This window comes from Pleurodeles waltl, chromosome 8 (genome assembly GCF_031143425.1).
Source record: "Pleurodeles waltl isolate 20211129_DDA chromosome 8, aPleWal1.hap1.20221129, whole genome shotgun sequence".
Taxonomy (NCBI): Eukaryota; Metazoa; Chordata; class Amphibia; order Caudata; family Salamandridae; genus Pleurodeles; species Pleurodeles waltl.
In genome coordinates this window covers 399,595,033-399,621,934 of record NC_090447.1, presented here as the reverse complement: position 1 = coordinate 399,621,934, position 26,902 = coordinate 399,595,033, and the positions used below count along the sequence as shown (strand labels likewise).

General features: G+C 43.6%; 1 protein-coding gene across 2 annotated transcripts in view; it reads left to right on the top strand.

Annotated features, from left to right (window-relative positions):
• The window catches only part of TMEM131 (transmembrane protein 131), an 892,454-nt gene that overhangs the window by 444,461 nt on the left and 421,091 nt on the right, over positions 1-26,902 (top strand). For both annotated transcript variants that reach the window (XM_069204268.1, XM_069204267.1), the window contains exons 18-19: positions 22,610-22,714; positions 24,991-25,077. In XM_069204268.1, the coding sequence (XP_069060369.1) occupies positions 22,610-22,714; positions 24,991-25,077 (192 nt within the window). The remainder of the gene's footprint in view (positions 1-22,609; positions 22,715-24,990; positions 25,078-26,902) is intronic.

The window sequence follows — 26,902 nt, the reverse complement described above, 5'->3', positions numbered from 1 at the left end:
ACACTGGGCAGCTTGCCACTCACACAAAGGCCCCAGATACTTTAGGCAGGGGAATGCACGTTTTCTAAAAAGTGGCATTTAAAAAAATAATTATTGAAAATCTGACTACCTTTTAAGAGGGTTTTAAATTACAATTAAAGTGAGTGCAAATAGTATTTCTTTAGCCGCTCCCAAACTAAATTTATTGCTGAATTTATCACTTAAATGTAATAAAGTAAACCAGTGTTAGTCAATGCTACAGTGAAAAAGTCTGCTTTTTTCACTGCCATAATATGCAAAAGATTAAAAATACATTCCCTACTTTTTAAATACCATGCAAGCTGACCTATGAACTTTTAGGGCCTACCATAGGAGAGACTTACAAGTATTAAAAAGGAATGTTTAGACATGGCAAAAGTTTGTTTGTCAGGTGCTGCAGCCCATGAAAAGCATTTAATTTACAGGCCCTAGGTGCACTTGGGACTTAGTTAAATTATATGTACCAGTCAGTTGTATACCAGTTGCGCTTTGTTTGGAATGGGGAGAACCAACACATCACCACTAATTTGCAGGAGTAAAGTGTGTCAAGACATAATGCCAAAAAAATGGGTTCAGCTACAGAAGGCAAAAATCTGAGGAACCCAGTAGACTGCAAATCTCCAACACCATTATCCACTCCCACAGCCTCCACTTACTCATCTATGCTAGTAGCACCCAGGTTCTTCTGCTTTCGGAGAATAGTAGACATTCAAAGTTGTATCCTGGATGTTGGGAGCGGAGGGATAGCAGCTGTACTCTTATTCAAATAGAGGTGCAGTTTTATTAGTGGGTGACAGTATGAAAGTTTGGACTCCTGCTTTTTTTTCCCCAAGGCAAATGACTTCCACCGTCTTTCTATTGATTGCTCTTAAATTTATAAAAGCATGTCTCTTTTGGTCTTTCCTCTCGCCAAGAGACGAGACTGTTAGTTGTGAAATGAGGGAAAATTCAGAAACCAAGCAGTTCTTTAAAGCTATAAGCAAAAAAACACACACTGGTTTTAAAATGTCATAACAAAAGAGAAACAATGTTACAATCATAGAATACAGCATTGGAGGATAGCAATGTCTAAAAGATTTGTTTATGTTTTTAAAGGGCAGTCTTCAAAAGAATGGTAGGCCAAAACAGTTGCTTGGCTGATAAGCCAGGTGGGCCTCCCCAAGATAGGTTGTATCAGTTGGTAACTGGCAAAACTGTTAGTGCATACCTAAAATGCAGGACCACCAATACTGACGTTTCCCCCACTGGTCTTTGTAGACTCTGCTTCAAATATATGTAGTCAATAGAGAGAGTTTGCAATTCTGGAAAGCCTGGATGCTAGTTGTTGGTTGCTCTTCTTCAAAATAGCTACTGAGAACCTAGTGGATTTTCTGATTTTCTTTTCTTTAATTCTTTATTTAAATTTTAATTTACTACATTTTCAAAGTCCAATATTTGTAACAGCTAGACAGATAACCAAATAGTAAACTGAAATTCAAGGGCTTTCTATGACAAGGAATGGGAAAGTATGCTATCCTACCTGGCCACTAGCTCCGGGAACACATGGTTCAAGCTCATTCAATTCTATGTACTGCATAGGACATACCTATCTACCTCTGTGTTCGATTACTTTTTCCCATGGGCGGAAGCTTCCTGCCGTCATTTACTTGGCACCAACTTGCTCCACATTCTTACCCATCTTTGTCTCAATATTGGTCAACAGTTACCTCACAACTTTCTCGAATAACGGGGCTTACCACTTCACATAACTAGGAGGCCAGCGCCCTGGTGTCTTACATGTGCACTAAGCAAAATAACACAACAGCCTGTTTCCTAGATCTGGCTATTCTCTTAGCTGTGAGCATCACCACATCCCAATTGAAAACTGCCCATCCTCCTGCGATATTGCACTATCCAGAGAGTGGAGAAAGTGAGAGGCTCCTGGAAACTCTCCATGTCTTAGGAATGGAATGGCTTGCTTCTTAGCCTTTCAGTCGGAGTCCAAAGACAATTCCCTTCCTCCCTAGATGCAGCTTTCTCCGTCATTACAGGTCCTAAACTACTGCCTGGCAGTGGATGCACTGTTACCTCATTGCCATGATCAAAGCTTGTCCTAAACTTTCCCTTACCAAAATCCACCACTGTGACAGGCAAGCCACTTCTACTTATCGCTGTCTGGTCGGCCCTATTGGCAGCTCATACAGTATTTACTGTGTGATCATCCTCTAGCATTTATCCCAAATAGTTGCTCAAAGGCACCTACATCAACGTCCCCTACCATATGTAACTGCTACTGTTGACCTGCTTGTATTAGTGTTTAACGTTTACTTTTCTCTTTTTCCTTTCCATTGCCTAAACCAACCAGCAAGTGCTCTAGCAGTATGAACTCAGCATAAATGTTTTAACCTTCACTGGCCTATTTCTACCCAGGTGGTGTAACCGAGGTCCCAAACAAAGCAATGTGTACTGCTGGCACAATAACAGTACTGTTCGGATGTTGTATTCATACCAAAACCAAAAAGAAAATTAAGAACAAATGTCAGTCAACCAATCTTGGGCACTAAGCGAATAACTCCATAACAGGATAAATCCATTCCAATAGTTATTCATTTTCCAATTAGCGGATTTAAAAGAAGGTGGAAGAAAACCAAAGGCTGCAGAATGAAACAAGAACTCCGTATCAGACAGCCTTTGGTCCATTACATTCTTAAGACATTAAAGAGTCCAGGGAGACTAAAGGGTAATTAGACAGGTGAGTGAAAGAGGGAAGTGGCAAACACAGGTAGGCCACATGTATCCAGCATCCTTTGAAGATAAAACTTAAACACACTAAGTGTCAGCGTGTGACAAGTGCATGTCTACATCTGACAGATATGCCAGTTCCTGCTAGGGCAGCAAGCTGTAGGTGCCTTTCTTTTTTATTGACCCTTGTTGCACCAAACATTATCAAGTAAATCACTCCACATAGAGAGTCACACTGGCACATTGTTGTGTCTTATAGGTTTCGTCCACATTTGTACAGCTGGGTCTCATTACCTTAATGTAGTTTCTCAGAGTGTGCAAGACCTGGATGCATAGATATCAGTAGATTTAGAAGGGCAAAGTACTTGGAACACAAATCAGCACCTAGGTTTATGACTCTGCAGAACATTTTGCAGTAGTGGTTTCTACCAAATAAAGCAAATACCTGCCTAATAATTCAAAAAGTGAAACTATATGGCTCCCAGTTGATCATTCATGTTTTGAAATCGTTCATTAACAGGATGCAAACAGTGACCGTTCTGTAAGCCAGTCATCAATTGAGGGTGTCTGTTATCTCCAGAGATGGAGTATGCACATCTTGGCTACAGTCAGTTATGTTGCTGTCATCCTCCATTGGTTTGTTTTGCCATTCATGTATCATGTTGAAGCCATAGGTGTGTGCTGGTGCAGTCACAGCTTGAGCCATTGACGAGTTAGAGTTTCATCTTCTCATCAGCTCAGTAACTAAATAGTCTGGAGCAATGTATTTGGATCTCCCTTATTTAGTGATGCTTCAGGGTCGGTAACTGAAAAAAATAATATCCTCATATAGGAAAGATTTTACCTTCCTACATGTTTTGTGGGTCCATTTTATCCCTTCAGAAGACTATAATGACTTAAATAAATGCTCAAAGGCTGTAAGGAAGAGAAGGGGTAACAGATTATCCCATCCCATCTCCCCCTGCCAATGGACACCAGGTTTTACTGGAATCCTCGACAGTTAACCTTTGAATTTGATTCTGACAGATACTTCTAACCACCGATTCTTCATCTTGAAATATCTCTGAGGTGTCAGACTGGATGTAGAGAATTTTTTAGCAGTGTAATTGGACGCCGACAAGTGCCATGGCACTGATTTCCGTTGGCTCCACACATCCCTACTCAGCAAAGGATTGGAAAAGTTAACGCACTAGACAGCAGGGAAAAAAAAGACCCCTGCCCTATAAATCCCCCTCCCCCGCCAAACAAAAAAAAGAGGGGGATGAGGGTAGTCCACTGAGGCATCGTACCTTGTCTCCATCCCAGAACTAGTGCTCTGCCTCACCCCCATCCACCGATAGAATTGTGGGGGTGGGGAGTAGGGGGTTGGGAGGGTTGCAGAAATAACACTGGACACCAGGGAAAAAATACAATTGGTCCAAAAAACAAGAGATCTCTATTAAATTCACATTTTACAATTTTCACCAAAATATTTAAAGATAATTTCTTTCACAATCGGACATTTTGCACATCCACATCCGTTTTTTTTAATCCAGAGATAATATGCAGTGTACAGTGAAGTTGACTGCTTTTTGGAATCTGCACTCTGCAATGGAAGCAGCTGAATGGGCTCATGCCCCCTTTTTCTGCGTTCATGCACTCCCAGTTCTGTGAGCCATCTGCTGACACTATTGGAGTCAGCCAATTTGATGTGTTAGATGTTAATAACAAAATTACTGAATGTCCAAGAACTGTAATGATCAGATATAGGGCTTTTCATTTTGAAATTGAATCTGTGGACTCTACCATGGATGATTTGCTACACACATTTAATAACCCCAGTGCTGGGATGTGGCTGAGGCGTCAAGATGGCGGTCGCACTTTTGTAGTGTTCCAGACCCCTCCGTCATCCGCCTTAGGCAGTGCCCGTCTCGCCCTGATCCCTAGAGTGGGACTGGTGCCGGGGAGACACTGACACCAGAGAACTGCTCGACTCGGCAAGCTGTGCCCAGGGGAGCCTGTACGACACTGGGCAGCGATGGGCGGACTGCGCCTAAAATGGCAGCGGGGCGACATTGAAAGAGGTGCTCGGCCGATGGCTGTACTGGGGCCACGGAGGGCCCCAGTTGAGGATTGAAGTGAGCGGCTCCTCCAATTGCTGACAGGTCAGTGCTGGGGGCGATCGGCAAGAAAGGAGGACCTGGCTGCAGTGAGAAGGAGGTGAGGAGATGGCATAGAGGTCGGGCGGAGTGGGGCCGGCGCGGGATTAAGGAACCCGAGGTGCGGTGCAAGCCCAGGGGAAGACGCAACCAGGCCGGGTGCGTGCGTGCGCAGGCCCTGGGATGGGGGCTCCTGCTGGTCTGAGATCTGTGCCCCCGTCCCCCTCTGGAGTACCCCTGGACCCAGCTGCACAAGTGGCAGTGTGAAGACCGCAGAGCGGACACTGCTGGCACGAAGGAGCAGTTGCGCCACAGTGTGAGAGCCGGGCGCATTTGGAACGGCCGCCCCGGGAGAAGGCTACAAACCCAACGGGCCTGATGGCAGAGTCAAGTGGGCAGGCCAGTTGATGTATCGTGGTGTGCGCTCTGGGGAAGAGCGCCCCCCCCAGGCCATCGGAGACAGAAACTCTGCTGCTTGGAGGGTGGTGCAGCGCCAAGGTAACCACCCCACACCCTAAGGAAGTAATACAGGCGCTCTGTTCTTGATTCATGCGCTGCTGCCCCGTGGCAAGGAGACCCACCAGCAATGGGACAGTGTACAGAGGTGAGCTTTTATTGAAGGTTAGGTTGTGGAGTGGGACTTTAATCATACTGGGGCCCCCACAAGACCTGGGGCCCTATAGCAACTGACTCCACTGAGATGGACGTGGGCCCTACAGGGGCCTAAACATGTAGGCCGGGCCCCCTAAGAGGACATCTTTGACTTGGGCTAGGTTTGCGGTGACCTTGGTGGCTTCTCTTGGAGGCCATCTCCCCGTGCTGCGAGTTGTCTGCGTTGCCATGAGGTAGCGTGAAAGGAAGCATGATGCAGCCCAAGGCGGACGATGCTGGAGCGGTCGTGGTCAGTTTACACCTGTGCAGGGGGTTTCTGTGGGTGTTGCACGCAACCACCCCTGCCGCGTTTGGAGGATTCTCTATAGCACTGAGTGGGCTTGCATCTGCTGCTGAAGTAGTTGCGCACTGGGAGAGCTACAGTGGGCAAGGACAAGCCGGCACGATCTGCCTCAGGGCAAATGCGCATAGATCAGATTACCACGGGCCATAGCTTGACTCATGTTGGAGATCTGACATTGGGCGGCCCTGGTGGGAAAAAGTTGCCCGCCAGAGACCTGGCAACCATTCTTCAAGCCATCCAGACATCCCAGACAACGATGGAGACAAAAATTGGGGAGGTCAGGGTTGACGTGCGCTAGTGTGCCATGATCTCTGCAATGCAACTGCATGGCTCACAGAAGCGGAATTGGGAATATCGGCTGTGGTAGATGAACTGACTGCCATTAAGTCACAAGTGTCCACATTGTTGGTTTGTACATCAGAACTGCATTGTAGGGCGGAAGACGGCAAAAATCGATCCAGACGCAACAACCTCTGTATCCTAGGCCTTCTAGAAAACACAGCGAACTCCTCACTAGCCTTTTTCTAGGAAGAATGGTTTAAAACATGGATGCCTGGAGATCGCCTCACACCGTGGTTCGCCATAGAGCGAGCCCATAGGGCTCTGCAGGCTAAGCCGCTGGCGGGCTCTCCGCCAAGACTGGTGATACTTCGGTTCTTTAACTTTAAAGACAGAGATGCAGTGCTACAGGAGGCATGCTCAAAAAATGAACTGTGCTGCGACCGAGCAAAGGTCCTTACATTTCCAGATTATACAAGGGAAGTTCAATTGCAGCGCTGATCCTATACGGAGGTCAAGCAGAAACTGAGAACGATGGAGATACCCTACCGTCTTCTTTTTCCTGCAAGGCTCTGAGTGGTGCATAACAATAAAACTGATTTCTTTGAGAATCCCAAGCAGCATATACATGGATAATGGAGGATGTCCCTCTAGGTCCCCCAAGTGGCGGTCCTCAACGGACGCTTGAGATTCTACCAGTGGACAGTCGACTGCTATGGCCCCTGGGCCCGCGACAAGGCATGTGCTCCAGGAGGCGCAGGGTGCAGCAGGGCTTGCGATCTGGTTCCCCCGTGGGGAGGGTACCACTCCAAACCGCTACCTGAACATCCCGCAAACAATGGCCCTGACGGAGCGGAGGGGAGCCGCGAGCAAAGGAGCTGACACCTGGGCGCTTGGACTCCGCAAGTGACTCCGACCTGTCCCGAAGCCTGGTGCTGTAACTATTACAATGGGAAGAGAGGGCAAACAAAAACCCAATCTAATTACATATTAACAATGCAACTGCCTAATATCTAATGCTCTTTCGTCCGACACTATGGATGGCTCCACCACTGCCCGTTAGATTGGGGTTTTTAACTTGCTGTGTTAGAGAGTGAGATGTTTTATAAGGGCAACAGATGCTTCTTGGGGGGAACTATGGGGTGGGGCGTGAGTTTGGGCCTTGTGACATGGCATTTGTTGTTGTTCAGAATCATTGTTTGTTTGCTCTTACTAACAAATGCGCAGGGATATCGGCATACACTGCTGTACAGTAAGGAGTACGACACACAGCGGGGCATTATGCTCACTCTACCGATTGGGGAGCTGGAGGATGCCCGGGAGGACCTGTGGGTAGGAATTCAGTTGACATACACCCACAGATAGGATGGGGCCGGTGCACATTATTTCATGGAATGTTAATGGTCTTCTAGATAAGATCAAGGACACGGCGGTGCTTACACACGTTCATCTCCCTGACATACTCGTGCTGCAGGAGATGCATCTTCCAGGAGACTGCTGTCCGTTCTTGGCTTATAAGGGCTTTGACAGGGTATACCATGCAGGGTTTGTGTGCGGATCGAGGGGAGAAGCAATACTGCTCTGCCGCTCCTTTCCTATGGTGGTCACCCAGGTGTGGAGAGACACACAAGGGTGATATGTGGCCCTGACTGGGAAAGCTGAAGGCCTCACAATCATTGCTATTAGTATATACATCCCGTCTGCGGCCCTACACAGGACTCTAAATGATCTTACTAGCCTGCTCCTGGATCTGCCCCAGGGGGCCACTATTCTGGGAGGAGATTTTATTGCAGTCCCTGACCCCACGCTGGAAGTGACAGGATCCCCCTCGACCCGCAGGATTGTCGGGTTGGCTAGCATCCACGGGTCTGTGTGATGCGTGGAGGGTTTGGCACCCACAACACCATCAATTCTTGCATACCTCAGTAGCAAATCATACACAATCTAGAATTGGCCTTGTTTTATTGTTGGCCACAGACTGCCGCCACCTCACACACATTGAAATTCTGCAGCGAGGGATATCTGACCATGAGCCACTCCGGTTTGTAATGGGGCCCGCTCAGGCAGTGGTCGAACGAATGAATGAATGAATGGTACTTGCAACACAACCCTCATGTTCAGCAATTGAAACAAACACTTAAGGAATATTTTGTTCTTAATAAGGAATCGGTCTGCTCGCCAGGAGTTCTTTGGGGCGCGGGGTGGTGATGCGAGTGGTGGCCAGGAGCCTCGTCCGCTCCCGGGAGTGCTCCCAGACCCTCTGCATTACTCAGCTGGATACCTGAGCCACCCAGTTTGAGGCGGAGCATATTGCACAGTCGAACGAGGCAGTGGCCAGGCAGTTCCTACTGATCTGGGAAGAGTTCCGTGATCACTCTCTGGAGGTGGCTAAACGCCTTTGGCGAGCGGCCAATGCTAGGGTTTATGGATGAGGGGACAAAAATGGGAAGCTGCTTTACTGATTGGACTCCCACCATCAATCATCTGGAATTATCCCCAAAATTTTTAACACATGGAGAACCCGTCACCAAGCTCCAAGAAGTGACTGACCCATTTGGCTCTTATCAGGTGCTGTATCGGGCCTTGGCTGTGATTGACTCGGATCATGGCCACCAATTCTTAACATACATTCCCCTTCCTGAATTGCCCCCTATGGAGGCAGCACTCCTAGATGAACCCCTAACAAGTGAAGAAATCAAAGAAGCTATCTCCTCAATGGGGGCGGGAAAGACTCCTGGACCTGACGGGTTCCCATCGGAATACTACAAATTGTTACGGGACGACCTGACGCCACAGCTTAAAGCCTTGTATGAGGAGGTTGACCGACTGGGAATCCGGAGGGATTAGACATAGCTACTATTGTGCTTCCCAAAACCCAGCTAACGTCACAACTGTGTGCCGACTACAGACCAAGATCCCTTATTAACAGCAAAGTGAAGATTTATGCTGCCATTCTTCCCTCACAACTTAAGAGGGTCCTGCCATTGCTTATTCACTTGAATCAGTGTGGATTCATGCCAGTTACCCCAGAACCTGGCCCTTTTATTTGTTGACTTCGAAAAGGCCTTCAATACTGTTGACTGGGGGTTTCTCTTCCTAGTATTGCAATGCGCAGGTTTGGGGGCTAGATTCTATCGACTAGTCTGTGCCTTATATGCCAACCCCACAACCCAAGTGCAGGTTAGTGGTACCCTATCCTCCACTTTTTCTGTGCACCAAGACTGTTCCCTGTCCCCTCTCCTTTTTGCCCTGGCCATTGAGCCTTTGGCACAACTGATTAGATTAGAAACATTATATTGCAGCTGGAATTGGGGAACCGCATCTGAAGACCAAGTGGCCCTGTGTGCAGATGATGTCCTGCTCTACATGACGGAACCCAGTGAATCTGGCCCGAGGAGCTTTCATCTTTTGCGCTGTTTTGAGGAGGCATTGGGGCTCAAAATGAACCTGCCAAATCAGTGCTGGTACTGAAGCATTGTCACAAGACTGCTATAACTGGCAGGGGGTAGTGCCCATTCGCCGGCTGAGCTTTAAATACGTAGGTATATGGGTAGCCCTCCTTCTGGAACTAACGTGGATGTTAACTTTGACACCGCTGCTGTCTCGAATCAAGACAAACCTACAAAGATGGCAGGCATTGCCATTAAACGTTCTGAGCCATGTGGCCCTATATAAGATGATAATATTGCTGAGTATTCTGTATATGCTCCAGAACTTCCTGTTCCTGATTCGACGTTCCTGGTTCCATGCATTGGATAGAACTGCCACTTCATTCCTCTGGTATGGCGGGAGACACTGGATTGCGCTGCAGCACTGCCAAAGGGGGGAGTATATGACGGAGGCATGGGTATTGCGAACACTTACCTGTATGACTTAGCGAAGCAACTCCTGTTGGTACAACTGGAACTAGCTAAGCTTGGCTTTCCACTTATTCTATACCTGTCTGTATGCAGTCTTTCTGCAATGTTGGGCGACATTACAGCACACTCAATGGAACAATGTCATTACCCAGCAGATTCCATTGTGTCCTACGGTAAATAGCTAAGCGAATAGGCTGCACAGAGTGGGTTTGATAAATGAGTCCTCGTGGGTATCTCACGGTTGGGCAATGTGTGGAAAGGAGATGCCATGCAGTCCTTTCAGGATTTGCAAACTGACTTTAAACTCTCCCTCACGCAGTTCTTTAGATACCTCCAACTCCGCCATGCCCGGAGCATGCACTTTTCCCACGCTGATACATTACCGGAATACAGTCCACTAGATGCCAAATTGTTAATGGGTGATCTGGGGAAAAAAGGGGTGTCCCAAATTTACAAGATGTTAATTAGCAATGCCCCAGCAACCTAAACCATATCAGAGATAAATGGGAGGGCTGGCTGGGACCGATTGAGGAGGCAGACTGGGTGGAAGCACTAATGGCACCCAGATTACTGGCAGTGTCGGTAAGATTGCGAGCGGTGCAGCTGTATTTTTTTGTATGGGGCATACCTTTCTCCTGACCGGCTGTACCGAGCGGGTCTCTGCCCCTCTGCTCAATGTCTTCGGTGCTCAGAAGAAACGGCGGACTTCTTTCATATGGACTGGACATGCCTGCCCATAAAGGTGTATTGGGGTGAGATAAATCATGAATTGAATTTAGTGCTCGCAAGGGAGCAACAGATATCCCCAAAACTAGTATTGTTGGGCACCATGGAGGAGTTGGAGGGTACGTTTATGGGTACTGCCTTACTGGTGGCCAAAAGAGACATTGCAACCACCTGGAACTCCCTCACTGTCCCGTCTTTCCCGAAATGGAGGCACGGAGTTGATTGGTGTGCAAGCCAAGAAAAATTGGTCTATGAGGTGAAGGGCTACCCCCATAAACATGCAAAGGTATGGGGGAAATGGTTGGGTCTTCTCCCATGAACAACTACGACTGTGTGCTCTGTGCTGAGTAATGGTACTGTTGAAGTGTCTTATTGTCAATGTATAGTGTCACCATGGGGTTGATTCTAAGCTGTTTGCGCCAGGCCCTATCTGTGCACTTTTCTTTCTTCTTTTCCTTTCCTTCCCTTCCCTTCCCCTGTCTTTTAATACAGCCAATAAAAAAATGTTTATAAAACAAAAAAGAACCCCAGTACTAGTATTCCTCCATCCATTAAATCACAGCAGTTAAAGGTTTTTCAGTTTATTGGCCAGTGCCTTAATGGGCTGCTTAAATGACTGAGATCCTTTGGACATACCAAGAGAGAAGACATTTCGTGTTATCAAGCAATCCTGTCCAGTTTATTGTTTTTGTACCACTTTTTATTTTTGGTCTTTTTGAGAACTTAACCAATTTATTGCAAGGAGGCCTATAAAACTTGGCAGCGACATTGGCTCTCTTCGGGCTAGTTTCCCTTTTGTATGGCATTGCCCTGATTTATGTGCTCTTCCAATACTGGGTGAGTCCCCTGTACATGGCAAAGTAAATTAGAATACAGAACATGCAGTTGTCTCAGTTTCAAATATTGTTTCTGCTGACTGATGTTTCCTATAATGAGGACAGGCTTAATGGTTACTTAATTTATAAGTAAGGTTGCAGCTTGGCTTAAATAGGGAAACAGTCCAAATGATAGTGAGTTTGATTCCTTCTATGTAATAAAGCTGTTTTGATACATTTTACCAATTAATGAAGAACAAATTGAGGACATTTCGGAGACTAGCAAAACAAGTATCTAGCCTTATGAAGCAATTGGAGCTAAAGGGGCATCATAATTGATACAAAACATTAATTAGAGAAAATACTTTTTGATGGCATGTGTGGCTGTAGATACACATACTCTGTATACTCCTGACATCTAGTGTTGGGTCTGGGGTGGTGCAAGTTGTTTTTCTTCAGAGAAGTGTTCCGAATCACGAGATCGAGTGACTCCTCCTGTCAGTGATATTGCGCAGGGGCATCAACTCCTTTTGTTAGATTTCCTCTTGGCCGCAGGGTTCAACATGTGTGTCTTCGCTCTATCAACTTGCTTCGGTTTTCTTCCAAACTTTCTCTGTTACAATGGTATTGCCCTCGCTCGCGATTTTCAATCTAAGTGTCTCCTCGTTTTTTGAGATCGGGCACAAGCCCACCTTTCGGGTGGCCAAAGCCCAATTCTGGCCTACCTTCCACGTGGCACCAACAGAAATGCTTCCCTGATGGAATGGACTCCATTCCGCTTCTGTCCTCTGTGCCACTCCAAATTTCTGCACACTGACAAGTATTTCTTGTGCAATCTCTGCCTCTCCCCGGATCATTGTGCGGCTGACTGTTACACCTGTAAGGCATTCTGCTTCAAGAACACTCTTCAGGACCAAAGAGCACATCGGTTTGAGGTGGACCAGAAGATGCCAGACAACACCCCGGACATCGTTGGAGAGGAGCACGCTTAGGAGGAACCTGTACAGGAGGCCCTCTCTATGCAGGACAGCTCAGATTTGGATGTCCAATTAGAAAGCCACTAAAACACTTTGGTCCAGCTAACGAGTTCCGTGGTTTCTCCTGCCCACCATAAGACTTAAAAAAAAAACAAAAAAAAGGCTTTTCAACCCCTCCTTGAGGTCGGCGGTTCGCCACTGCCACTAGGTCATGGTCAGAACCGAAAGACTACTTTGGATGCCCCACCCTCCGACTCACCACCAAATCCATCCATTAAGGATAGGTCCCTGTCCTCAACATTGATGTCCCTTTTCTTCATCCCTGTTTCGATTCCAGCCTTCAGACCGAGCCTGCAGCCATCAGCCTCCACTTCAATGCCGACCAAACCCCAGCGACCAAAATCTTCAGCGCTGAGATCTTCAGTGCTGAAATTCTCAGAACCCGGAGACTCCGGCCAATCTTCTACCGCCCGTCTCTGGTCAAGCCCATTTTGAAAACCATAGATGCTCATCAACACCACCTCCAAATACAGGAGGGTACAGGCTGGATTATCGCCACACCTTCCTCTCCTGTGCTCCCTGAGAAGAAACTCTCTTCCAGGAGGCTTTGGACGTTCCTCTTCCTGCCAAAAGGAGGAACATGGGCAAGGCAACCAGACCTCCAGGTAAGCCTTCACCAGCTCCTCTGCCTCCATCTTCACCTCCACACCATCCCCTCCCCATTCTCCCTCTTCACCCTTACCGGGAGAGTACTCACCCCAGAGTTCTCCTTTGTTTTTCACTGGGTGTTTAGAGGCTCCTTAGGATGATGCAGACCCTGGGACGCTTATGATCCTAACCCTCTTCCCTCCAATGACCCTGACCTCTAACTCGCACGCCCCGTACCACCTGAAGACCCTACCTCATACCAACAGGTAGTGTTTAGAGCAGCTGTGTTCCAAAACGTGGACCTGCATAAGGACCCCATCTAACAAGATTTCTAGTTTAATACATTGACTTCTACTCACAGGAACATACTATATCACCTCATGCTCCCTGGCATGCTTTGCAATGCAGATGAGATTTTTAAATAGCCTGTCTGCTCTAGGGTTATCACACCAAGGTTGGATAGAAAGTACAAGCCAGCCCCCTCTGATCCATGTACATCAGATATTAGGTTCCACCTGACTCTATTGTAGCTACAGCATCTTGTAAGCGGGCAAATAGGCCACTGGGGATCCTCCTTCCTCTGAGAAGGAGAGTAAAAAGATCAATGCTGCAGGCAAGAGAGTCTCTGCACAGGCTGCAAATCATTGGCATATTGCCAACTCCCAAACCCGGTATGGCTGGGCTCATTGGGACGAAATTGAGGTGCTCCTCCAGTTTTTACTCAGTGAGCACCAAAAAAGGGGGCAGCAAATAGTCACAGAGGGCCAGGTCATCTCTAATAATACCATTAGGTGCACTCTGGATGCCGCAGACACAGCAGCTTGAGGCATTAACACCAGCGTTCTGCTCTGGAGGCATGCTTGGCTATGTTGCTCTGGCTTTAAACCTGAGGTCCTGCAGACAGTCTTAATATGTCCTTTGATAAAGCGCACCTGTTTGAGCCCCAGGTGGATACCACCTTGGGGAAAACTTAAAAAAAAACAAAAAAAACAGACACTGCTAAGGCCATAGGTGCCCTCCAGTCCTCTGCACAAAGAGGCACCTTACGTCACCTTGGGCTCAGAGACTCCTTTAAATTCTCAACCTCTGAGGCATCTACCTCCCATCCTAGGCAGCTTCAATTCACCTACTGTAGAGGTTTCTACGGAGGCTTTTATAGAGGTACCAACAGCAAGGGAAGGGGAAAGAGCACTACTGCATGCTGATCCTCCTCCACTGCCAAGCAGTGACTACCTCTACCCCCCAAACCCCACCCCCCTGCTCACCCTACACCTGTTAGAGGAGAGGAAGTTTTCAACATTTCTATTCAACATGGGACACCATTACCATGGACCAATGGGTCCCTCCATTATCCAGCATGGTTATTGTCTTGAGCTTACCACCACCCCTCCCAATATTCCTCCTCACGCTCACAAGCTATGTCAGGTACATGTAATCATTCTCAAACAAGGAGTCCGATCCCTTCTTGTCAAAGGGACCATATAGCCAGTTCCGCTACAACCTATACTTCCTGATTCCCAAAAAAGGCTGCTCTCTCAAGCCGATACTTGACCTCAGGCCCCTAAACAAATACTCTTATCAGAACACTTCCATATGCTCACCCTTCAGGATGTTATTTCTCTCCTACAGCAAGGTAACTGTATGACAGCTCTAGATCTAAAAGACGCCTACTTTCACATTCCACTTCCCCTGCATATTGAAAATACTTAGTTTGTCATTGCAGGCAAACACTACCATGTATGGATCCTTCCATTCTGAGTCACTACTGCTCTCAGTTATCACAAATTGCTTAGCGGTAGTCGCTGCACTTCTGAGAAGACAAAACATTCATGTGCTTCCCTGCCCGATGACTGGCTCATCAAAGCCAGCACGTTACACCAGTGCCAACAACACACTCAGTTGACAGTGAACCTCCTTCACCTGTAAGCATCTGTTCTTGGTATGTAGTGCTGTAGGTTCACATGCACCCACCTTCCTCCCCGGATGCCTTTGGCCGTTGCAGTTACATTATATTTGTATATATCTGTTCATATGTATTTACTTTTTTGCATGCTTTCCTTCCTTACACTCATTTTTCACAAGTCTGTGGGGAAAAAAAACAAAGGAGTTGATGCCCATGTGCAATGTCACCAAGAGGAGGAGTCACTCGTGACTCTGAACACTTCTTTGAAGGAAAAAAATCTTGCACCACTCCAGACCCAACTCTAGATGCCAGGTGTGTATCCAGAGCATGTGAATTCACAGCTCTATATGCCATGAACAGATACTTGCAGAGTAAGTAACTTTATCCTTGCAAGAGCTTGTCTGTAGTGGCTGATGTCATTCAAACCGGCAATTTGAGCACATTTTAAATGCTAGTTGATCAGGACTTCTCCAGGTTTTCCATCTCATTGTATGCAGTGCTGGAATACTTTTGTGTTCACCACTTCATAAATCCTTCAGGCCAACCATGCAAGTGTCCGTTTCATCTATGTTTTATGAATTGTAATGCCATCAAGGATTTAATCTTATTTGTGGATTGTAAAGATGTAATTCTTTCCAGTTTAATGTGTATTGGTGGGCTCTTCAGTTATTACCCTTCTTTCGATGGGTGATTGAAATGGGCCACTTTTCTGAGTCTTGGGAGGGTATGATAGTGAAGCCAATTTGTAAGAAAGGTGAAATTAACCTTCCTTCTAATGATAAGTCTCATTAATATTACAGCGAATGTATTTCCAAAAACAGCGTTGTAACATTTGAATGCATAGATTTTGGATCTGCACATTAGTCCGATTTAACTTGCTAATTTTCATGACGACCACTCTACTCTGAATCATTTGTTTTCCTTTTGGGCTATATATAAGAAGTCAATAGGGCAAGCTGCAGCTGTTCATTATTGCTTTGTCAACTTCATGCAGCTTTTGATGTGGTCATCAGAGAGTCTTTGGCAAACATTGTTTGATGAGATTTTTTTTTTTTTCAGGTCTTTGTTAATCCTTAATGCTTTTCTCGTATCCATTGGAGCACAGATCGTGGTTAATCTCACTGTCCAGTTTAATAAGTTGGTTCTGGTGCATAACAGCCTAAAACAGAGTTGTTTACTGCACACAACTTTATTGGAATATACCTGGCAGATTTGACGACCAAAGTTAAAACCTTTCTTTTTCTCACAGAATAGTTCTTGGTGACTTACCTCCATTATAGCCTGACGTTTTAGTTAATTTGGATATAACCCAATTCCATCGCAAAGTAAATTACTGGTCCTTTATGAGTAATGTGTAGACAGACCCCTTACAGTAAATATTTAGCAAACAAAGAGCTTTATCTTCCCGACAAAAATTAGGAAAATATTCCTGTTTCTTAGAAGGGAAATATTGTACAAATACATAAATATTTAGGCCTAAGATTATAACGTTTTCGAACATTTACAGTGGGCATTCATTCAGTGCCCAGTATCTTTGGGTGGAATTTTAAAGTTTAATCAGAAATATGATGGATTAATTTCGACCCCTCTTTTAATGGTGTTCAAAAGTGTAGTACTGCTGTAGGTTCTAATTGGGGTGAATTATTGGCTTGTGAATCTAATGTTTCTTGTCATAGTATTGGAGCTGTATTGTGAGGCATATTTTAAATCTTCCACCGTATACAATCGTTCAGACCATTAGAAGTGAGCTTGGGTTCACATCTTGGTTTGGTATGGCAGTAGCCTGCCCAATACGAATTACCCAGTCTTTTGTTTTAAGAGAGCAAAATAAAATCTTGGACCTGCGTAGGAATGAGCTATTAGAAAGTGAAGTGCCATGGAATAGTCACATTTTAAACCAGTTAAATATGTTTGAATCATGTCACTGACTTTGGTTGCATGAGACTGTGGGACACGACTACTTCTAAGCAAATTGCAATATGCAGCCAAAAAGTGTCTAAAAGAACAGACTGTGATTACTAATAGTGAACTCCTCCATTGCTCTTATTTTAAACTTTGTGGAAGAATCTGAGGTCTTTCCTTATCAGGAATAAGCTTCCAGGTTTATAGTTTGGAAAAGAAGTCTAAATCCCGTATGTTCTGTTGCTGCTGTGGTGTCATTAGCTATGAGGAATTAGGGGCATGTATTTAAACTGCAGATATACTTGTATGCTACCACTCTTATATTAAGCACTCTGGCCACTATTTATTTATATGTGGTTGTCGCTCTCAACCCTTTTCAGCCTTGTTGAAAGTATTTAAACTTGTTTTATGAGCTTTATGTGATGCTTCACTTGTACAGGATAGTCATGTAATCTCCTGCACCTCCTCTAGATGCATGGAAGGCAAAAAGAACCTCTTGGATATCTAGAAATATGGAAAGGAATTAGGTATTTTAAGAATACTCATCTCTCGAGGACACTGTTTAAAGTTGTTTCTCCATGAGGGGAAAACCGATCAATTCAAGGAAGTAAATAACATGTGTAAATGCACACTTGTGCTACATTTATTCATGCTGAATGTTCTTCCTAATGAAAATTCCTCATACATTATTTGAGTAGATCAAGAAATCTGGCATCAGTGATTGTTTTAAAGTTTTTTTTTTGCTACTGTTCATGCGAGTGTTCGATGATTCACTAATTTACATCTATTCACTAGAGCTCTCCACATCCAAGTATAGTAGTGGGTATTTAGCTGTTAGAGTAGTAGTAAACTGTTTATAGTGCTGCATGGTTTTTAGTCTGGACATAATGGTTTGTGTGCCTTAAAAATATATATTGGCTAATGTCCGAGATTAACATTTTTCAAAGTGATGCAGCCACTACGCTCTTCCTGTTTTCAAACGTAATCTCTGAACTTCATTGGTGTTGTTTAAATCCCCTTTGCTAACAATTCAGAAGTTATCCTTACTTTGTTGCTTTTCAAGGTTTTCTACAGAATTTAGCATTAAAATCAGTAGTAGGAGTTGTCCTAATGCTCTGCAAACCCCAGGCCTCATTTCCTTGAAGGTTGCCTGTTGAGAGTAAGGGAATGTTTTGTGGAGAAAAAAAATGTTTGTGAATAAAGGATGCAAACTAGGTCCGCAGCTGTGAACCACTTTGTGTGTAACTCTAAATGATAAACAAGGAACTAGCAAATCGTATTGGAAATTATTTACATTGTTCTCAGTAAAAAGTAAAAGTCTATCCCTTAAGTACATTATTTTGTTATTAAAATATTTTTCTTTTCACAAAACATAAAACTACTTTCCACAGAAAGCAAATGCTGTCTGCGCCATCAAAACAAAATATTCTGTTTTAATTTCAACATTGTTTTTTTAACTGATGAAAACTCTGGCTGAGGAGTTTTTATTGATCTGTGCATATCAGTGAATCCATATTTATTGATTGGTATAATGACCACTTTGGGGCTATTGACAAATGCATGTATGAGTACATGAAACATTATTACTAAGTTAAAATGCTTGCTTATGTATGTATGTATTGTATAGTGTCTATGACAAACCATTGTTTGGTGATGCCTCTACTCATGCATGTACGCATTTAATGATGTACATATAATTATTAAAAAAGTATGGCTGTTTTGTCCCATTTCTTATTTGTGATATACAATGTGTGAAGGAGGATACTAACGACAGAGAGAGAGGGCTGTTTATAATGGGTCTTATTTAAAAAAATATATATATATATATTGAGATGATTTCACTGACAGACTAGTAGATGACCATAATTCCCTCCTTATCACTCCTTTGCTGCATATTGTTGGTAACAATCTCTATTAGAAACTGGTCATAAAAATGTAATAGAATAATGCTTTGGCAATTTAAACTCTGAAGCTTGACAATTTTGTTTTTAAATCTTGGCTAGATTTGAGTCTGTTAACAGATTTTCAGTATGCCCATGAGCTGGAGATTAAAATTCCTTTGTTGTACTTGGCCTCAACTAATACTTTTATTTTGTGTTTATTGCTCTGCCAGCCAAGCTTTTGGACATTCTTGTACTCTTAACTAATTTGATTTGGAAGAGAGGCCATGGCTCAGTGGCCACAACCTCTATCACCATTTAATGAGGCTGCTCCAGATTGATTTTTATTGCTTTAGTAGGAAAAATATTGTTCCACTATGCGTGCCAATAAGGCAACTCGATTAGTGCATGTCTCTTGTTAATCCTTCTTTCTTGAGGCTACATTCTGCTCCTTAGCTAAGCATCCTTATAAAATTTTCAGCCGTATATTTTTCCACCTCCACCTTCCAATACAGGTAGTTGAATAAACAAGGTTCATGGGGTCAAAAGGTATTTGCATTATGTAGCATCAAACCACTCTGATGAAGTCGGCTGGCGATTTTGTAAGCTGGATGTGGAGAATCCTGTGGGGCAAGAGTGTCTATTTCTGCTCCTCCTACACCAATGGACGATCTGAAAATCTTAAGAGTGCTGGCATACATACATGCATGCATACATGCATACATACATACATATTCCAGTGTGCACGCACAAGTACATTGAAAGTGAGAAAACCTTAGTGGTTGGCACTATATGGAATAATAAATAGCACAGAGAGCCACAGCATCTGGAATTGGGGCCCTGTGTGATGGTAGAGTGATCTGGGGAGAGGTAGAAAGGGTAGGGTTGAGATGGCTGGGTGGCTCTTTGACCTCTGCTGGAGTATCCCTCGCTGACAGCCTACTGCTGACCAGGTACCATTGAGGGCACCCCACTTTGGCTGTAAGGTAGAGAGATAAGTGGATTGCCATCTAGGGTTGGTCTCATTGGAGGTCCGTGCCACGCTGAACAGTATTAAGCCAAAGACGTATAAAAGCAAAGACGTGAAAGAGCAGGAGTACTTTATACTTCATCCATGGAGGCCCACATCTCCTCAACAACCTCTGAGAGGGAAGTGCTATGGAACAGCACTGGGTTGCTGATCTAACCCAGGGCGGGGGTCTGATCCATGATCTCCTGAGGGATCGGGAGTATTGACTAGATTGTTTTCTCAACTGAGTCCACCCTTAAGGAACTTGATTGAAGAGTGAAGCAGAATAAACAGAAACTTGTGGATATTGATACGTGTCTATCAATTGTAAAGAACCAGGCGCATTCTAAAATAGATATGAGAATAGCATGAAGACTTTAAAAAGTCTGCTGTTTTTTATCATGGCTCACTCAGGAAAGTAGTTTGAGATGCTTGACTATGTGGTCAGGGCCTCACATCCATGAATCCTGGATGTCTCTACACTGACTGAGGGAGAATATGTTGAGGAGGTTAATACGGTTTCTCAATTCAGAAGTACAGGATAAAGCCACGGTATTAGATCTACAGAGCATTCCGGGCGTAGACTAGGCATCTGATGTGGTGGAATTCAGGGCCCCACAAAAAAGAGAAGGTATTACCCAAGTGGCTATCAAACTTTGAGTCTTGGCATAAATTCTGTAATACTTTGCTATTTCCTGCCCTAAGCGGAAGAGCACAGGCCAGAAAGAAAGACCACCAAGTCATGAAGAAAGAATTACTGATGATGGGATATGAACGTCTCTCTGGTTCCCAGCCTAAATTGGAGTACATTGTGAATGAAGGATTACGTTTTCATAGACCCACAAGTCAAAAAGATATTGAAGGAGAACAAAAAGAACTGCTAAAATCAAATAGTTGATAAACGTTTTGAAAATAACTAAAATCTGGCATTGAAAGGGCTAGTAGTTCCTGTCCGGATTCCCCAGAGGGAGATAAGATTGATATTTGACTGTAGAAAGTATGATCATTACAGAGTTGATTTCTCCTGTACCCTCACTTTCCAGCAGGTCTTTTCTTCCCTTTCCTTTATTTTAATTTGGCAGAGGTCCAATATTCAATGTGGTTCTCACTGAATGGTCCTAGATGGTGTTGCAGTGCTGAGGAGTGATATTTGTCAGTTGGCCATTATGTGGCAGTTGTTTGAAAATTTAGGTTTTGTCCTGTGATGTGCTCAATGAAACCTTTATAGTTCACAACCTTTCTGGTGGGGTCAATCTGTCTGAAGAAAAGTCATCAACTGTGGGGTGGGGAGAGGAAAAGGTTGTTTGTGTTTTATCCAAACTGGAGTAGATTGACTTAGGATCAGTGAGTCCTCTGAATCATTAATTGAAAACATATTTAATGATGTACCCTAGGATTTCACCAATCTCTTTAGTGCTCTGATGCTCCCTTAGTAGATCTGTGCTGTAGAAATATCCCTAGGTATATACATACATACTTCCAGATTACATGAGCAATACTTCCCATTAGCCTTCTACAGGTATATTATTTTTCAAAATGTGCAGGTGCTTCGCCTAAAATTGCATGTGAGTCAGTAGCGTTGCACGTATGCAGTATATGCAGCTGTGCTTGAAACTCTTTTGTAGGGCTCCATGAACCAGCTCTTGCACAAGGAAGATACATGGATGTCAACTCTGGCCCAAGTTCTGTCGGCACTTTGGCCTACAGATTGCATGGTGTCTATGGATTTTCAGGGCTCCTCTTATCGCATTTGTGGAGCCACTACTAACATATGCTTCTTGAGTTCGAGGTTACATGAGAGTTATTGGAGTACAGTACTGCCCTTTGGCTTCATGTCAGTGCACTGAATACTCAACAGCATAGTAATGGTGGTTTTTGAGACTCGTTTTTGATACATAGGAATCCATCGCTATCCTGCCTATGTGACTATCTACTGAAGATGGAATCTCCATCCCAGTCTTTTGAAGACTGTGGTTCTCCTCCAATGCCTGAAGGTTTTTGCTGGCTCAGCTTTGATATGTACACTGGATCTGAGCTGTCTGACAGGAAAAGGCTTTTCTGTCCCCATTTAAGTATTTGTCATTTGCTACACAGTCCAGCTGTTTTAGCAGAACACTTGTCTTCCTTTGCCGTCTCTTCCTGTGCCTTCCTATATTTTCCTCGTTACTTAGACCTGCTTCAACATTAAGCGTTTGTCATGGAGCGCAAGGCTGTTGCTATGCATCGTGGGCAATCTCTTGGATGTTGTATTAGTCTTTCCAGAACTTGTTGCATTTAGTCCTTAGCAACTTCAATTCTTGCTCCTACTTCCTCATACCTTCATCTCGATCCTGGCAATAATACATATTCAGTCTGATGTAGCAGAGAAAGACTGAATGCTTTAGGAGCTATGGGAAAACGTGATGGTGAAGCATGGAAGATGTCAGAATTAACTGCTTTTGACATTGTAAGCTGAGACTTGAAGGCTGTTGCTTCTGCCTTTTTCAGCTTTCTGTTTCTTTCCACTTGTTTTGTTTATTTTTTTATTGACAAATCATAACATAATCCAGTGCATTTTGTTTTTCCACTTTTATCCTGGCACATTTCAGTATTTGAATGCGTTACACACAAGGGTTTTAGCATTAGGAGGACAGGAATCACTCCTGCCGAGTACCCTACTTTTTTTATCGATTTGTTACCTGTAAGTTGTTAAAAATCTTTGTTTATTTGGCTCATAAAGTGTCTGTGTCTTTGTGTGCACATGTAATATTCATACCTATTAATTTTAACCAATTTCAGGTAATACTGACTTCAGGTTACTATGCTGTGTTCAGAGTCAAGTTAATTGCAAAAGAACTGGAAGGAACGTATGATGGTGCCATTCAAATCACAACAGATTATGAGGTAATTATCTTTACTTATGGGGTTGTAAGGCTGTTAATCTGTACATGTGAACTTGCCATTAACACGTCCCTTTCAGGATGTCGTTAAACAGGTTTAGGTTGAGCACTTGTATAAGTTTTGTGTGCATTCTAATGATGAGGGTAAAAGGTGAATGTAGTCTGAGCCCACCTTTGTGAACAGAAGGGTCTGCTCTTAAGTCCACATATGTAGTTGTGGGCCATACATGCTAAGTTCCTTCGCTCTGTCTTGGTTTTGTGTTAGGTCACAGAAGGGCTGACAAACCGCAAGTTAAAACCAGGCCTGGAGTGTGGCACGTTTGTGACAAAGTATCACTCGGGCACCATTTTACTCAAGAGAAACAGATAGCCATTAACCTCAGTCAATCCCTGATCTCTATATGTGCCTGTCACAGGTTATAAGTGTTTTGTAACTTCCCCAAACTGGCAGTGATTTTTTTTAAAGACCATATATCGAAGCCAAAGTCATCATTGTACTATGTGTTGTGCTAAACAGGCTGTTTCATAGCTTATGTGGATGAGACCTCTTACAGTTTCTCATCTTTTGATTGCACTCTCTGTGCTGCTATTCCCTAGGTAACAATTAACCAGTCTAGTATATTTGGATTTATACTTACTAAAAAGGAACAAAAGGCTGCCTTTCAGTTCTTAAATGAAGGCTCTGTTTTTGTCAATGTTGCAGATACCAAACGTGTTTTACAAACAGGCAAGCATAGCTCAATAACATTTCTGTGAAACTCCTCACTGTGAATATTAAACCATTTTGGCTTTAATATGTGATTCTGGCATTTTAGCAATGTTGCTACCAATAATGTGAAGATGGTCTCTTAAACACGACATTGCTCTATTGTGATTGCAGTACCACATTACAGAATATATTGAGGCACCATATGTTACAATGTATAGTATTAGTACTTAATGCAATGGATTTCAAAAGTAGCTATCCCATAAGCTACATTACAAGCATGTAAATGATTTCTTAACTTTTTTAAAAAGATGTTCAAAACATTTATTCTTAAAGGAAGGATAGGCAGTCATGACAGAGTAATTAAAAAACAATGGAAGTAATGGTACATTTACTGCTGGAGAAAGAACTATGAAAGTGTGTTCATTGCCCAGTGCTACCTGTAGAGGAAAAAGGATCTGTGACCACTCCAGTAATTTGAAGATCTTGTAAAGAAGCCCCACCACCACACCAACAATAAATCTAATGGGTATAGTGTGGACAGTCACAGGAATTTTAAGAAACATCTTTTGTGCAAAACTGTGTGAGAATTCTAGAGAAAGTGATACATCTTAGTCCCTAAAACAACTTGGGTGAAACAATCTATGGTTGCATGAGGATGGTGGCATTCCCAGATTTGACTTTCCAGTAGTCTAGCCAGGAAAACATATTAAAACACTATTCATAAATATAGGGAAATAAAATCAAAACAATGAGGAGAGGAACATTTAGCTGTAGTGTCTGATGAAAGCACAAAAGGGAAAGAGAACACTTTTTTTGTTAATATTTTAAGGAGGTGAAGAGAGAGATTTTGTGCCACTGACTGAACATCTGTGATTAAGTACTCCCAGTTTGAACAGTGTGCGTCTAATTGTATTACACGTATGCCCTTATCACTCCCTATTCTGAATAAAATAAAAAAATACACAAGATGTGAATACAATTTTAATAAATATATTTCAGGTTCTGGGCAGTTTTTGGGCACTGTGGTTTATTTGGTCAATTCCAAGAGGCTTTATTATTAAATTTTGTTTATGTGATGAATGATGTTTGTGTTTTAAAACAGATCTCTTTGAAAATCCATAAAGTGGAGATGCATTAAACGTGATGTGAACGATCAGGCTAGTAATTCATTTCAATCATAGGATTGAGAGAAGCAAATTTTAAAGCAAATAATTTGGAGATAACAAACGTTTTGTGTATCAAAAAATGTATTGGGCCACACAAACCCTGCTCTAGTATACAATAGCTATTCTTTTCATTTTTGGATAGCAGCCGTTTTGGCTTCTTCCTTGCTTCAGGGGTAATGTTGATTTGTAGGGTTGGAGGAAGCTGTGTTCCCTACAGGTAAGTACAAGGGGCGTGGCACTCAACTTAGTCACATTGCAACAGTGGTTCTCCTTCTTACTATCTTGTTTTTTTGTTGCATGTTTTGTGTATTGAAAGACGCTGCAAAACAGGCTCTTCACGTTTCTAGCAATCTGCATCAAAATGCCAGAAATAATTCATTGTGATTCTAAATTATCCTTTTACAGATATTAACAATTCCAGTAAAGGCAGTGGTTGCTGTAGGATCGTTGTCCTGCTCTCCAAAACGCATCACCCTTCCACCGTCTTTTCCAGTAGGTTGCATTCCATTTAAATAACTTTTGTAGCGTTATTGTATTATTGAGAAAAAATGTTATGAATGTATGGAGGCAAAGGACACTTGATAGCTGGAACATGACAGTTCATTTGACCTTGCCAGTGACCTTGCTGTCTAAGTAACCTGCTGTACACATTGGTAAACACCCCACATAATTGTCCTGTCGCTTCCCTCTATCTCCCAGTATGATTGAACCATTGACTCATAACACCCTCTACGACCTCAAACAGGTTTATTGCTTTCTGTTTTTGGAGAGTTGCCCAGTTTCTGAGTCTTCAGTTCTGCTCCAGCGCCCTGAGCTATGTAATTCATGCCTCGTCTGTCTTGATTTCATGTTTACGTAAAAAGGTAAGTGCAATGGAAACTCTGCAAAATAAATTGACTAGTGGAACAAAGCTCGCTATGATATCTACCCGTAATATTCACATAGGTTCCAAAGTCAGTTCTCGACAAACTGTTTTCACCAGCTACAGAACAATATATCAAAAATATATTCAGCTTTTGTAATTATTATTATTTTTTTTTTTAAGTAAAACAGATCCCTTGGCAAAGTTTTGCAGTGGTAAAGCCATTAGCCAGACATCTGTCTTAACATGGGCTATAGCAGACTTACTCAAAATCAGCCATCAACCCTTCTCAAAGAATCAGCTGTGGACTAAAGATGTTAGCTGAATATTGACCCAGCTCAGGCCTAAATTATATCACTCACGCAACAAACCACTCACCTGGAGAAACTCTCAGTACTGAATTATTTTCAGTTTAGCTTCCCACCTTGCTGTGGCATAGAATTTACACTGTTAAACATGAGAGGAGCACATCCTGGCCAAGAGTAATGGTCATGCCTGTGTTTTTTGTCTGCTTAACTTATTTGTTGCACGTGTTACCATTGACCATAATATTTTGCTTAGTCACCTGATTGAATATGCAGATCTAGATAGTGCGAGTTGTTTACATTGGATAGAGACTTCTAGTTGGCGATTCCTTAATGTTGAATTTCCCTAGGTGTCAGACTAGATCTGAAGACTTTCCTTGAGCAGTACCCCTGCGCGCCGTTGATGTGCAGCTTCCGTGTTCGTTATCTGCATAATACACGTCGGGTATGACGTTGATGTTCCTATGTAGGTGCCACCCGGCGTGGTTACATCAATTTTTTTCGTTCCACACCAGCCAGTGTTGATCTGAAGAGAGCTACCCCTCTGTCATTTTTTCTAGTTTTACAAATCATGGTGTGTCAAGGATGTCATCGAGGAAGACTGGGTTCAAGCCCTGCGGCTCCTGTCATCAAGAGAGGTCTTGACCGATCCGCACCTCATGTGTCTTTTGTGCCTGGAGCGCGACTGTGACCATAAACTGTGCTCAGTGTTGGGCCATGCAGTCAAAGGCTTTAAGTGATGGGCCCAGTGCTTAATTTGTGCTTATTGTCTTCTGCCTTAAGCATTTGCTGCAAGCAAAAGACAAAAATGGGAAAGATGGAGGAAGACCAAAACAAAAAAGCGTCACAAAAGTAGAAAGCAGAAAGCAGCACGGTGAGCTGAAGGGGCAGCAAGTGTCTTTAAATGGACTGAAGAGGCCCGAGATGGCTTGAGGATTACGTTGCCTCAGTATTCCTTGATCGCACATTTAATTGCAGCAGCTGCATGTTTAAGAGGAGGGCTTTGGGTACCGGTGCGTTTTTATTTACAAATTAAGCACTGGAGGGGCCCCTGAAGCTGATGGCTGTCCGATGCTCGGCTCAAGAGTCAAGATCTCATCGAGAGGAAGGTCCCAGAATCCATCACAAAGTCCTCCATCATCGTCATCCC